We start from the raw sequence: 14,937 nt of genomic DNA on the forward strand, positions 1-14,937 counted from the left end.
CACCCAGGGCTCTCAGTGACACTGAGGCACATTCACTCCCACCCATGGCTCTCAGTGACACGGAGGCACATTCACCCCCACTCAGGGCTCTCAATGACACTGAGGCACATTCACCCCCACCCAGGGCTCTCAATGACACTGAGGAACATTCACCCCCACCGAGGGCTCTCAATTAAACTGAGGCACATTCACCCCCACCCAGGGCTCCCAGTGACACTGAGGCACATTCGCCCCACCCAGGGCTCTCAGTGACACGGAGGCACATTCACCCCCACTCAGGGCTCTCAATGACACTGAGGCACATTTACCCCCACCCAGGGCTCTTAGTGACACTGAGGCACATTCACTCCCACCCATGGCTCTCAATGACACAGAGGTACATTCACCCCCAGCCACAGGTCTCAATGACACTGAGGCACATTCACCCCACCCAGGGCTCTCAATGACACTGAGGTACATTCACCCGCACCCATGGCTCTCAATGACACGGAGGCACATTCACCCCCACCCAGGGCTCTCAATCACACTGAGGCACATTCACCCGCACCCAGGGCTCTCAATCACACTGAGGCACATTCACCCCACCCAGGGCTCTCAATCACACTGAGGCACATTCACCCGCACCCAGGGCTCTCAATCACACTGAGGCACATTCACCCCACCCAGGGCTCTCAATGACACTGAGGAACATTCACCCCCACACAGGGCTCTCAATGACACTGAAGCACATTCACCCCACCCAGGGCTCTCAATGACACTGAGGAACATTCACCCCCACACAGGGCTCTCAGTGACACTGAGGCACATTCACCCGCACCCAGGGCTCTCAATCACACTGAGGCACATTCACCCCACCCAGGGCTCTCAATGACACTGAAGCACATTCACCCCCACCCAGGGCTCTCGGTGACACTGAGGCACATTCACCCCCACCCAGGGCTCTCAACCACACTGAGGCACATTCACCCCACCCAGGGCTCTAAATGACACTGAGGCACATTCACCCGCACCCAGGGCTCTCAATGACACTGAAGCACATTCACCCCCACCCAGGGCTCTCAGTGACACTGAGGCACATTCACCCCCACCCAGTGCTCTCAGTGACACTGAGGTACATTCACCCCCACCCAGGGCTCTCAATGACACTGAGGCACCTTCACCCCCACCCGGGGCTCTCAATGACACTGAGGCACATTCACCCGCACCCATGGCTCTCAATGACACTGAGGAACATTCACCCCCACCCAGGGCTCCCAATGACACTGAGGAACATTCACCCGCACCCATGGCTCTCAATGACACTGAGGAACATTCACCCCCACCGAGGGCTCCCAGTGACACTGAGGCACATTCACCCGCACCCATGGCTCTCAATGACACTGAGGCACATTCACCCCCACCCAGGGCTCCCAGTGACACTGAGGCACATTCACTCCCACCCATGGCTCTCAATGACACTGAGGCACATTCACCCCCACCCAGGGCTCTCAGTGACACTGAGGCACATTCACTCCCACCCATGGCTCTCAATGACACTGAGGCACATTCACCCCCACCCAGGGCTCCCAGTGACACTGAGGCACATTCGCCCCACCCAGGGCTCTCAGTGACACGGAGGCACATTCACCCCCACTCAGGGCTCTCAATGACACTGAGGCACATTCACCCCCACCCAGGGCTCTCAATGACACTGAGGAACATTCACCCGCACCCATGGCTCTCAATGACACTGAGGAACATTCACCCCCACCCAGGGCTCCCAATGACACTGAGGAACATTCACCCGCACCCATGGCTCTCAATGACACTGAGGCACATTCACCCCCACCCAGGGCTCCCAGTGACACTGAGGCACATTCACTCCCACCCATGGCTCTCAATGACACTGAGGCACATTCACCCCCACTCAGGGCTCTCAATGACACTGAGGCACATTCCCCCCCACCCAGGGCTCTCAGTGACACTGAGGCACAATCACCCCCACCCAGGGCTCTCAGTGACACTGAGGCACATTCACCCCCACTCAGGGCTCTCAGTGACACTGAGGCACATTCACCCCCACTCAGGGCTCCCAGTGACACTGAGGCACATTCACTCCCACCCATGGCTCTCAATGACACTGAGGCACATTCACCCCCACTCAGGGCTCTCAATGACACTGAGGCACATTCCCCCCCACCCAGGGCTCTCAATGACACTGAGGCACATTCACCCCCACCCGGGCCTCTCAATGACACTGAGGCACATTCACCCCCACTCAGGGCTCTCAATGACACTGAGGCACATTCCCCCCCACCCAGGGCTCTCAGTGACACTGAGGCACAATCACCCCCACCCAGGGCTCTCAGTGACACTGAGGCACATTCCCCCCCCACCCAGGGCTCTCAGTGACACTGAGGCACATTCACACCCACTCAGGGCTCTCAATGACACTGAGGCACATTCACCCCCACCGAGGGCTCTCAATGACACTGAGGCACATTAACCCCCACCCAGGGCTCTCAATGACACTGAGGCACATTCACCCCCACCCAGGGCTCTCAGTGACACTGAGGCACATTCACTCCCACCCAGGGCTCTCAATGACACTGAGGTACATTCACCCCCACCCAGGATCTTCATGTCACCGAGGTACATTCACCCCACCCAGAGCTCTCAATGACACTGAGGCACATTCACCCACACCCAGGGCTCCCAGTGACACCGAGGCACATTCACCCCACCCAGGGCTCTCAGTGACACTGAGGCACATTCACCCCCACTCAGGGCTCTCAAAGACTCTGAGGCACATTCACCCCACCCAGGGCTCTCAATTAAACTGAGGCACATTCACCCCCACCCAGGGCTCCCAGTGACACTGAGGCACATTCGCCCCACCCAGGGCTCTCAGTGACACGGAGGCACATTCGCCCCCACCCAGGGCTCTCAGTGACACTGAGGCACATTTACCCCCACCCAGGGCTCTCAGTGACACTGAGACACATTCACCCCGACCCAGGGCTCCCAGTGACACTGAGGCACATTCACCCCCACCCAGGGCTCCCAGTGACACTGAGGCACACTCACCCCCACAAAGGGCTCCCAGTGACACTGAGGCACATTCCCCCCACCCAGGGCTCCCAGTGACACTGAGGCACATTCACCCCCACCCAGGGCTCTCAATGACACTGAGGCACTTTCACCCTACCCAGGGCTCTCAATGACACTGAGGTACATTCACCCCCACCCAGGATCTTCATGTCACCGAGGTACATTCACCCCACCCAGAGCTCTCAATGACACTGAGGCACATTCACCCACACCCAGGGCTCCCAGTGACACCGAGGCACATTCACCCCACCCAGGGCTCTCAGTGACACTGAGGCACATTCACCCCCACTTAGGGCTCTCAAAGACTCTGAGGCACATTCACCCCACCCAGGGCTCTCGGTGACACTGAGGTACATTCACTCCCACCCAGGGCTCTCGGTGACACAGAGGTACATTCACTCCCACCCATGGCTCTCAATGACACTGAGGTACATTCACCCCCACCCAGGGCTCTCAGTGACACTGAGGCACATTCACCCCCACTCAGAGCTCTCAATGACACTGAGGCACATTCACCCCCACTCAGGGCTCTCAGTGACACTGAGGCACATTCACCCCCACTCAGGGCTCTCAGTGACACTGAGGCACATTCACACCCACTCAGGGCTCTCAATGACACTGAGGCACATTCACCCCCACCGAGGGCTCTCAATGACACTGAGGCACATTAACCCCCACCCAGGGCTCTCAATGACACTGAGGCACATTCACCCCCACCCAGGGCTCTCAGTGACACTGAGGCACATTCACTCCCACCCATGGCTCTCAGTGACACGGAGGCACATTCACCCCCACTCAGGGCTCTCAATGACACTGAGGCACATTCACCCCCACCCAGGGCTCTCAATGACACTGAGGAACATTCACCCCCACCGAGGGCTCTCAATTAAACTGAGGCACATTCACCCCCACCCAGGGCTCCCAGTGACACTGAGGCACATTCGCCCCACCCAGGGCTCTCAGTGACACGGAGGCACATTCACCCCCACTCAGGGCTCTCAATGACACTGAGGCACATTTACCCCCACCCAGGGCTCTCAGTGACACTGAGGCACATTCACTCCCACCCATGGCTCTCAATGACACGGAGGTACATTCACCCCCAGCCACAGGTCTCAATGACACTGAGGCACATTCACCCCACCCAGGGCTCTCAATGACACTGAGGTACATTCACCCGCACCCATGGCTCTCAATGACACGGAGGCACATTCACCCCCACCCAGGGCTCTCAATCACACTGAGGCACATTCACCCGCACCCAGGGCTCTCAATCACACTGAGGCACATTCACCCCACCCAGGGCTCTCAATCACACTGAGGCACATTCACCCGCACCCAGGGCTCTCAATCACACTGAGGCACATTCACCCCACCCAGGGCTCTCAATGACACTGAGGAACATTCACCCCCACACAGGGCTCTCAGTGACACTGAGGTACATTCACCCGCACCCATGGCTCTCAATGACACTGAAGCACATTCACCCCACCCAGGGCTCTCAATGACACTGAGGAACATTCACCCCCACACAGGGCTCTCAGTGACACTGAGGCACATTCACCCGCACCCAGGGCTCTCAATCACACTGAGGCACATTCACCCCACCCAGGGCTCTCAATGACACTGAAGCACATGCACCCCCACCCAGGGCTCTCAATGACACTGAGGCACATTAACCCCCACCCAGGGCTCTCAATGACACTGAGGCACATTCACCCCCACCCAGGGCTCTCAACCACACTGAGGCACATTCACCCCACCCAGGGCTCTAAATGACACTGAGGCACATTTACCCGCACCCAGGGCTCTCAATGACACTGAAGCACATTCACCCCCACCCAGGGCTCTCAGTGACACTGAGGCACATTCACCCCCACCCAGTGCTCTCAGTGACACTGAGGTACATTCACCCCCACCCAGGGCTCTCAATGACACTGAGGCACATTCACCCCCACCCGGGGCTCTCAATGACACTGAGGCACATTCACCCCCACCCAGGGCTCTCAACCACACTGAGGCACATTCACCCCACCCAGGGCTCTAAATGACACTGAGGCACATTCACCCCCACCCAGGGCTCTCAGTGACACTGAGGCACATTCACTCCCACCCAGGGCTCTCAATGACACTGAGGCACATTCACCCCCACCCAGGGCTCTCAATGACACTGAGGCACATTCACCCCCACCCGGGGCTCTCAATGACACTGAGGTACATTCACCCCCACCCTGGGCTCTCAATGACACTGAGGCACATTCACCCCCACCCAGGGCTCTCAATGACACTGAGGCACATTCACCCCCACCCGGGGCTCTCAATGACACTGAGGTACATTCACCCCCACCCGGGGCTCTCAATGACACTGAAGCACATTCACCCCCACCCAGGGCTCTCAATCACACTGAGGCACATTCACCCCACCCAGGGCTCTCAATGACACTGAGGTACATTCACCCCCACCCAGGATCTTAATGTCACCGAGGTACATTCACCCCACCCAGATCTCTAAGTGACACTGAGGCACATTCACCCCGACCCAGGGCTCCCAGTGACACTGAGGCACATTCACCCCCACCCAGGGCTCCCAGTGACACTGAGGCACACTCACCCCCACACAGGGCTCCCAGTGACACTGAGGCACATTCCCCCCACCCAGGGCTCCCAGTGACACTGAGGCACATTCACCCCACCCAGGGCTCTCAATGTCACCGAGGTACATTCACCCCCACCCAGGGCTCTCAGTAACACTGAGGCACATTCACCCGACCCAGGGCTCTCAGTAACACTGAGGCACATTCACCCCACCCAGGGCTCTCAAAGACTCTGAGGCACATTCACCCCCACCCAGGGCTCCCAGCGACACTGAGGCACATTCACCCCACCCAGGGCTCTCAGTGACACTGAGGCACATTCACCCCACCCAGGGCTCTCGGTGACACTGAGGTACATTCACTCCCACCCAGGGCTCTCGGTGACACAGAGGTACATTCACTCCCACCCATGGCTCTCAATGACACTGAGGTACATTCACCCCCACCCAGGGCTCTCAGTTACACTGAGGCACATTCGCCCCACCCAGGGCTCTCAGTGACACTGAGGCACATTCACCCCCACTCAGAGCTCTCAATGACACTGAGGCACATTCACCCCCACTCAGGGCTCTCAGTGACACTGAGGAACATTCACCCCCACTCAGGGCTCTCAGTGACACTGAGGCACATTCACACCCACTCAGGGCTCTCAATGACACTGAGGCACATTCACCCCCACCGAGGGCTCTCAATGACACTGAGGCACATTAACCCCCACCCAGGGCTCTCAATACCACAGAGGCACATTCACCCCCACCCAGGGCTCTCAGTGACACTGAGGCACATTCACCCCCACCCAGGGCTCTCAGTGACACTGAAGCACATTCACTCCCACCCAGGGCTCCCAATTAAACTAAGGCACATTCACCCCCACCCAGGGCTCTCAATGACACTGAGGCACATTCACCCCCACCCAGGGCTCCCAGTGACACTGAGGCACATTCGCCCCACCCAGGGCTCTCAGTGACACGGAGGATCATTCACCCCCACTCAGGGCTCTCAATGACACTGAGGCACATTCACCCCCACCCAGGGCTCTCAATGACACTGAGGAACATTCACCCGCACCCATGGCTCTCAATGACACTGAGGAACATTCACCCGCACCCATGGCTCTCAATGACACTGAGGAACATTCACCCCCACCCAGGGCTCCCAATGACACTGAGGAACATTCACCCGCACCCATGGCTCTCAATGACACTGAGGAACATTCACCCCCACCGAGGGCTCCCAGTGACACTGAGGCACATTCACCCGCACCCATGGCTCTCAATGACACTGAGGCACATTCACCCCCACCCAGGGCTCCCAGTGACACTGAGGCACATTCACTCCCACCCATGGCTCTCAATGACACTGAGGCACATTCACCCCCACCCAGGGCTCTCAGTGACACTGAGGCACATTCACTCCCACCCATGGCTCTCAATGACACTGAGGCACATTCACCCCCACCCAGGGCTCCCAGTGACACTGAGGCACATTCGCCCCACCCAGGGCTCTCAGTGACACGGAGGCACATTCACCCCCACTCAGGGCTCTCAATGACACTGAGGCACATTCACCCCCACCCAGGGCTCTCAATGACACTGAGGAACATTCACCCGCACCCATGGCTCTCAATGACACTGAGGAACATTCACCCCCACCCAGGGCTCCCAATGACACTGAGGAACATTCACCCGCACCCATGGCTCTCAATGACACTGAGGCACATTCACCCCCACCCAGGGCTCCCAGTGACACTGAGGCACATTCACTCCCACCCATGGCTCTCAATGACACTGAGGCACATTCACCCCCACCCAGGGCTCTCAGTGACACTGAGGCACATTCACTCCCACCCATGGCTCTCAATGACACTGAGGCACATTCACCCCACCCAGGGCTCTCAATGACACTGAGGAACATTCACCCGCACCCATGGCTCTCAATGACACTGAGGCACATTCACCCCCACTCAGGGCTCTCAGTGACACTGAGGCACATTCACCCCCACCCAGGGCTCTCAGTGACACTGAGGCAAATTCACCCCCACTCAGGGCTCTCAATGACACTGAGGCACATTCCCCCCCACCCAGGGCTCTCAGTGACACTGAGGCACATTCACCCCCACCCAGGGCTCTCAGTGACACTGAGGCACATTCACCCCCACCCAGGGCTCTCAGTGACACTGAGGCACATTCACCCCCACTCAGGGCTCTCAATGACACTGAGGCACATTCACCCCCACCCAGGGCTCTCAGTGACACTGAGGCACATTCACCCCACCCAGGGCTCTCAATGACACTGAGGCACATTCACCCCCACCCAGGGTTCTCGATGACACGGAGGCACATTGAAAACATACAGCGCCGCAGGCCTCTGACCAGGGACTTTGGAGTACCTAAAGCACTTAAACAGCGCTGGAAATCTACCAGCTCTTGGCAGCACCTAGAACCCGGAAATATGCCATCCAGCTGCTACTCACCCCAGTGTCCGCTTCAGACACATCACTAATCCTTGCGATAGGAGTCTTTGGGATGAGTAGAAGGTGAACAGGAGCCTGGGGGTTTGCATCTCGAAACACAAGGCACTGGAACAGGATAAAAAGTCAATTCACATAGAGCTCAGCGCCAATTTACAAAACATGCTAGGAATATTTAAAAACAAAATACTCTTCAAGACTTAACTTCTGTTTAAAATGTATTGGACTACATGATTGTTTTTAAGGGCCACAGTCATTAAAGGGAATAATTTGCTGTGATTGTGGACAAATAGCTACCCCTTCTTCACAACCAGTGGCAATAGAGACAGCCTTCAAGGAGTGCCATTGCTCTAAAACCCAAGCAAGATTTTCTGTAAAACAAGTCTGAGTCCAGGGTGCCACACGTGCAAAAAACTTTGTACAACAGATGCAAGCACTATATTGTATTCAGGCAAATGCAGGGAGTTCTCAGGGGACAAGTTCTGCAGACCTCAATGGCATGTTTTAATGTCTCTTTTCTTAAAGGTAAGTGGCCATCAGCATGGCAGTTGAGTGGCTGAAATGGAGTATTTAAAAGAAACAGCCATGGTTGGGTCAAGCTGGCAAGTCATGGATGACAAGAGATTATCCACTGCAACCACAGGCCTGTTTGTTTGCTTTCCCTACATCTAGAGAAGTTAAATCCCTTTGACTACACTTCTCCAGCATTGGTAGCGTTCATCGAATCATATGCTTGATTTCCCTGTCAGCAGATCTGGTGTCCAAGATGGAAAATGTAAATGCTTCAATGAGCGAACACCATCATTTTTCTATGCACTCGACACAGCTTTCTACAGCACGGTATGACGCGGCATCGTCAGAGTGAGATATATGGGCCCTGGGCTCCACTCCCCTTAGATGCCTCCATCTCTTCAATTTTTAAAGCACTTACACTGAAAGCTGTGAGAACCTATTGTGGACCTATGGCAAAACCAGAACTGTCGTCCGGCTTTCACTGGCGATCGATCAGTCTGGATACAAATAGTTGTATCAAGAAGGACCCCTTGCTAACAAGGAGGAGGTACGGGGGACAGGGAGCCTGGTTGCCTGGTCCAGAAGCCCATGCTCCTAAAGAGAATTCAAATTTCAACAAGAGGTTAATGTTCCTGGAAAGGATAGAGAGGGAGGCAGTCTCTCAAAAGGAGGAGAGTGCCTGGGCCAGAGTACTGAATAGGGACAGTCAGTGAGACTGTTTATGGTGCCCTCACACATCCCCAGGAGATGTCATGGTTCATCATAGGGCGGTGCTCACCGTCCGGCCGGCGCTGCAATACCCTACGGGTCTAGAAATCAAACAAGATTGCTCGTCTCAAACTCATATCGTCTAATGAGTAGGCTTTGTCGCAGCAGTCGTTGTGACCACGATAAGAGAGTATGCTCCAGATTAGGAAAGCTCAAAGTCTGGTTCCAACGGGTCCTGTCTGTGACCCATCTCCATCTTGCTCCTGTGAATCTCTTTCAGATTCTCCAAGGAAGAGCCTAAGCCTGGAGGCAGACACAACCCTGATAGCATCAACTATGAATAGAATCTGGGGGTTGTTGGCAGAAATATAAAGAATACATACAAATGGGAATCAAAAGCATTGATGCCCGACCAAGTCTTAAATTCCCTTTTCGGTGGCAAAGGAACAAAAAGGTGCAACTGAGGAAAATGGTACAAGCCCACCGAAACGCGCGTCGACCTGGAGTGGAAATTCACATAACAATCTGTGTTACCTTAGCCACAGAAGAAAAGAGACTGCTCTGGATGAGAAGGGATGTGTGTAGACGTATATATGAATAGTATGCAAGTGTGTTTAAGTATGTAGGTGTGCGGTATGTTGGGTATCTTTTTTGTTCTGTATATAAAATTTGAGAAATATAAACATGATGATTTGTATTCTACTATTTATATGTATTGACTAAAGAACATAATGAATTCCAAATGAAAAATATATATTTAAAAAAAGTGAAAATAGTTTTTGATACAAAAAATGAATAAATTACTGTAAACATAATTGAAGAAAGTTTCTGTCATACTTTGAAGGACTCTTATGAAGTATGAGAACTATGTCATAAGATGAAAAGTATTTAGGCCACGAGAGAATTTTGTATTACTGGATTGTTGTTTTCCTCTCTTTTCCCCGGCCAGAAGTATATAAGAGGGGGTCCCCTATTTATGCTAACTTAAAGGTGCAAACAAGGGCTGGAGGCAGAATTCCCTATATCCCCAAAGGTTTAGGAAGCTCGTCCAAAAACAGCTTACCCAAATGTAAACACATAGAATAGCCCAGCACACTTCATACACACAATATAGCAATTTATATAATCAAGAGATGCAGAGTTATTTCAAAGACGAGTCGATGTTATATTCCAATTCATCCTTTATCTTTCATCGTAAAAAAGGGAGAGGAGTTGGCCTAACGGCTAAGGCGCTCGACCTCGGACCTGGGGATCTCGGTTCGAGCCTCGGTAACGACGCCAAAACCTCCTGTGATTCTGGGCAAATCACTTAAACTCCCCGTGCCTAAAAATGAAAGTGTGTGTCCTCATGTAAAAACGTAACTTGTGCTATGTAAAGCGCTCGGATACCTGATTCGGTTCTGGTCTAGTTCGTGCTATATAAAACTCTACAAAAAAAAAAAACTTTTGAAACCGCCAACGCGTTTCGTCCCATCCAGGGATTTCTTCAGGGCTTGTAATAAGTATAGAGAGAAGTCTAGTATGATAGTTCCTAATGTATTAGGAATGGGTAATTTCTATTGGAGTCAATTTGAATGCTTCCCCATAGATTAGTATTCCAAGTGTTTTTGACAAATGTTTTTTTCTTTAGTAGAAACAGTGTCCCGAATAGTGAAATTCCGGTAAAGACGAACCTCAGCAAAGTCAGGCAAGAATAAAACATTTGTCAAAACCACTTGGAATACTAATCTATGGGGAAGCGTGCAAATTGACTCTAATAGAAATTACCCAATCCTAATAGATGAGGAACTATCATACCAGACTTCTCTCTCGAAATATAAAGAGTGAAGCCAGAGAATGCTGCGGATGTAAGGATGGAGGTCGACCGCCACAGGGTGATGGTAAATGGTGAGAATCCGCAAGTGAGAGAACGCACAGTCCGCTCCAGTGTTTTAGTAAAGACTTGTGGTTGATGAAATCAAAAGATGATTACAGCGCCAAAAGAATCGGAGCCACAGCACAAACTTCTCCTTCCCAGCCAGGCCAGGTTCTAGCGGTGGGCCAGGACCACCGAAACATCACTTAAGGCTCTCCAACCCACATCAGAAGAAGCCATGGAGAGGGAATGCACCTGTTAAGGGCTTCCTCCGTCTCGACAGCAGAACGCTGTCATGGTTTTTCACTTTGCTTTATTTATCACTCTGGAGTCATTAAGGAACCTCGAGAACACATAAGTGCATTGTTTTAAAAATTGCTGTGTTGATTATGCACCGATAAGTGGGGAAATCCTGGCTACAGGTGATTTTCCCTATTTTTGTACTGGCCGAGACATTACAATACTGGTCATGCCAGTAACAAAACAGCCTGGAGGCATCACTAACTTGTGTCTGAGGCAAACTGCACTTGGGTGGTGTGTGCTGGGGGAGTGCAGACAGGGTTTTACCTTCCAATGATGCAGCAGGTGCAGTGGCACCAGGGCCCAGGGCTGTGAGCAGCCATCTGCACCTCAGTTATGGATGTTTCTGTGTGGGGATTCTGAGAGCATTTATGTGGTTTATTTAGTCTGTGTAAGATGAGCGCAGTCATATACTGTAGAATGGGGCACGCATTATACTATTCAAATAGTGGTAGTGCACGCCTCATTGGATAAGCAGCCAAGAGGGAATCATAAATATCAGACCATTAAATAAGAATGAATGTGAAATGATAATGCCTACTAGAGGACATGTGTCTCTCTATTCTAGGCCAGAGACTGTGGCAAAGTAAATAACCATGTTATTTCAAGTAACTTACTGTGCAGGCCTCACCAATCCTCACCAATATGGTAGGGCAACAAATGTGAGCATTTCATATTCTGATATCTTGTTACAGTTCAATGCACATTCCCAGATTACAGTCAGTCCCACTAAGATTATGCAACACTTTGCGGCTGTAGTGTTTTCTGCATAATTATGGACTTGCCGTATTTGTCACTTAATCCATCATCTGCTGCATAATCAACAGATTTGAAGAAATGGTTTCTTGCTCACATGGATCAAAAGTTACTTCAAATGCTGCAATGCATGTTTTTAAATTCAAGTTTGAAAACTATCACTTTTAAAAAATATATTTCTCAATGCACTGATAGAATCTGATTTACTAAGGTGAAAGGTTCTGCATGTTCATAAATTACACTTTTCAATTTTGAAGAGATGTTACCATGTTTTTACCCGCTTGCTGCAAGATTTCTTTATAAATGGAAGTTTTCCTAAAGTTAAGCAGTTCAGGACTTCCTAGTTAATTCCTCTCTTTACCTACAATTAACATTTAAATAAATGCTTACCAGCCCAGTGCTACTGTTGACCAGAGGGACGCAAGTAAAGGTCAGGAGGGCCACATACGACCCCTGGGCCGTACTTTGAGTATCACTGTGCTAAAATAAAGGGCAGGCGCCACCAAGTGGCTGATGATGAGCAAAGCATTATGGGGATGTATGGTGTTAAAACGCATGCTTTTTCCACGCATGCCTTCACAACGCAGGTTTGACAACGCATGCTGTTACAACGACTTGCGTTGGGGGGCGCTGGATAGTGAATAGTTGAATTTACTATTCCAACTCCAGTCCCTGTGGATAGTAGGGAAGGTTTTGGGTAGTAAATTAGACTATTCCCTATCCTACAGCGCCCTCCAGCGCAAGTCGTTGTAACGACTTGTGTTGTAATTCCTGCGTTGTAAAGGTACTGTGTGAAAAAAGTTTTGTTGTAAAGGATGTTTCCCGCATTATGGAAGAGGATGGGAGACAAAGATGGGCACAATGTTTCTGCTCCTCCTTCCTTCCAGCTTCTGGCACAAGACCTGCCCCGCTGCCTCCGTCTTTCCCGTGCTCGTGCCTTCTCCATGCCAGCAGACCAGGCAGGGGGATTCTGGGTTGGATGCACACCTACAGAAGGTCTGATCCAAGTGGAGTGACTTTACCCACGGAGCCACAGCCCAACTATCGAGAGTCAGGCAAAAACCGTGGGTGGTGCTGAAAAGAGCTTTCTAAAGTCTGAAGCATGCAGGGGTGGATCCTCCATTATGGAGGAGGAGCGTCGCCCCACTTGTTGGCAGCAGAATTAAACACTTGAACAATAAAATGATTAACCAATTTTATTATCACTTCATTTTTCTTCTTACCTGTGGCTGGCAGCAAGCGCGTCATTGGGCAGGGCCATGCACTCTGTAAAACAACAGTGGGCAGGAGGGGTGATGGGCACTACTAAGTGCGCATGATGGTTTGGCCGGCCGTCTTACACCAGCCAAACTGTCATGCGCACTTAGCATTTCTCCACCCAGCTGTGTTGTACAGCCTGGAGGAGAAAAGCCACAGGCTCCCAGACCCTGTCTGAGCGCTGAATCGCGGTGCTCAGACCAATCCTAGCACTGCTCTCATGCTGGGAATAGCATTCACAGCATGAGAGCAGCATCAGGAATTGGCATCTGGGAGCCTGTGATCAGCCCGGGACCAGACCGGCATCAGGATTGGGAGAGGAGCAATGCGGCAGGTAAGTTCTCAAGTTTTTTTGTCAGTCAAACCCCCCTCCCCCACCTCCCCTTCTTGCTTTGGATCTTATGTAGCCGCCACTGGAAGCATGTATGTCACAGTTTTTGTGAAAAACTGGCAAGCTGGCAATTGGCTGGGGGAAAACAGTGTTTGCTGATAATGGAAACTTAACTGAAGCAGATGGAGAATCCACAGGAGAGGTCAGAAATCCAGAGGTACCACATGAAAAAGTAAACAGGGGAAACAACCATATGGCTATGGTTAATTCCCCTGCTTACTTTTTCATGTGGCACCCCTGGAATTCTGACCTCTCCTGTGGACTGAGGCCTGCTACATGAAACTCCTGCCACACATATCCTCCTGTGACGGTGTCCCTTGGTTCTCGCTGTGGGGCTCCTGCTACCGTGGAGCTGCCACGACAGGGTCTCAGGCGAGTACAAGACGAAAATCTCAGATCACAACCTAGCGCATATTAAGGCTCATAGCGGAAGTGCAGTCCACCACGCCAGTTACAACTGGGCCATGTGGAGCAGCATGTGTCTTCCCATAATTCAAAGTGAATGGCATGCAGCTTATGCTACGCTGATCCCAGCAACTCTACTGAGGATAAACTCTGCTTACATCAACATTTGCAACAGCGAAACAGTGGATTCTGCCAGTGGATTTGCCTGTGGGCACTTAAGAAATTTGCAATCTGGATAGCGGCACTCTCCTTGTGCTCCCTAAATCTTGCTCGGTATCGAACCCCTTCCCCAAATTACACTGGCTGCCGGTGGACAAAAGAATTCATTTCAAGACCGTATGCATCGCCCACAAAATCTTCATCCACCAAGTGTCTCCTATTCTATATGACTTTCTCGTGTATTATACACGCGCCGCACACGGTGCTTGGCGTATTTGCACTTAGCATGTGTCCCCCGAGGCAAAAGAGCAAGAGCGGGGGGGGGGGGGAGGCGCTCTTTGAGGGCGTTGCCGTCAGACCTCTGGCTCTCTCTCCCTGCGACCATCAGGAGCCCTCAGAATCACGCGGCTTTTAGAAAAGCGATAAAAACCTGGCTTTT

At 52.2% G+C, this 14,937-nt stretch overlaps 1 protein-coding gene across 2 annotated transcripts in view; it reads right to left on the reverse strand.

Annotated features, from left to right (window-relative positions):
* Positions 1 to 14,937, reverse strand: part of LOC144817695 (long-chain-fatty-acid--CoA ligase ACSBG2-like) — a 607,186-nt gene that overhangs the window by 524,901 nt on the left and 67,348 nt on the right. For both annotated transcript variants that reach the window (XM_078674444.1, XM_078674445.1), the window contains exon 3: positions 8,158 to 8,262. In XM_078674444.1, the coding sequence (XP_078530570.1) occupies positions 8,158 to 8,262 (105 nt within the window). The remainder of the gene's footprint in view (positions 1 to 8,157; positions 8,263 to 14,937) is intronic.

The sequence above is a fragment of the Lissotriton helveticus genome, chromosome 2_1 (genome assembly GCF_964261635.1).
Source record: "Lissotriton helveticus chromosome 2_1, aLisHel1.1, whole genome shotgun sequence".
In the NCBI taxonomy this organism is placed as follows: domain Eukaryota; kingdom Metazoa; phylum Chordata; class Amphibia; order Caudata; family Salamandridae; genus Lissotriton; species Lissotriton helveticus.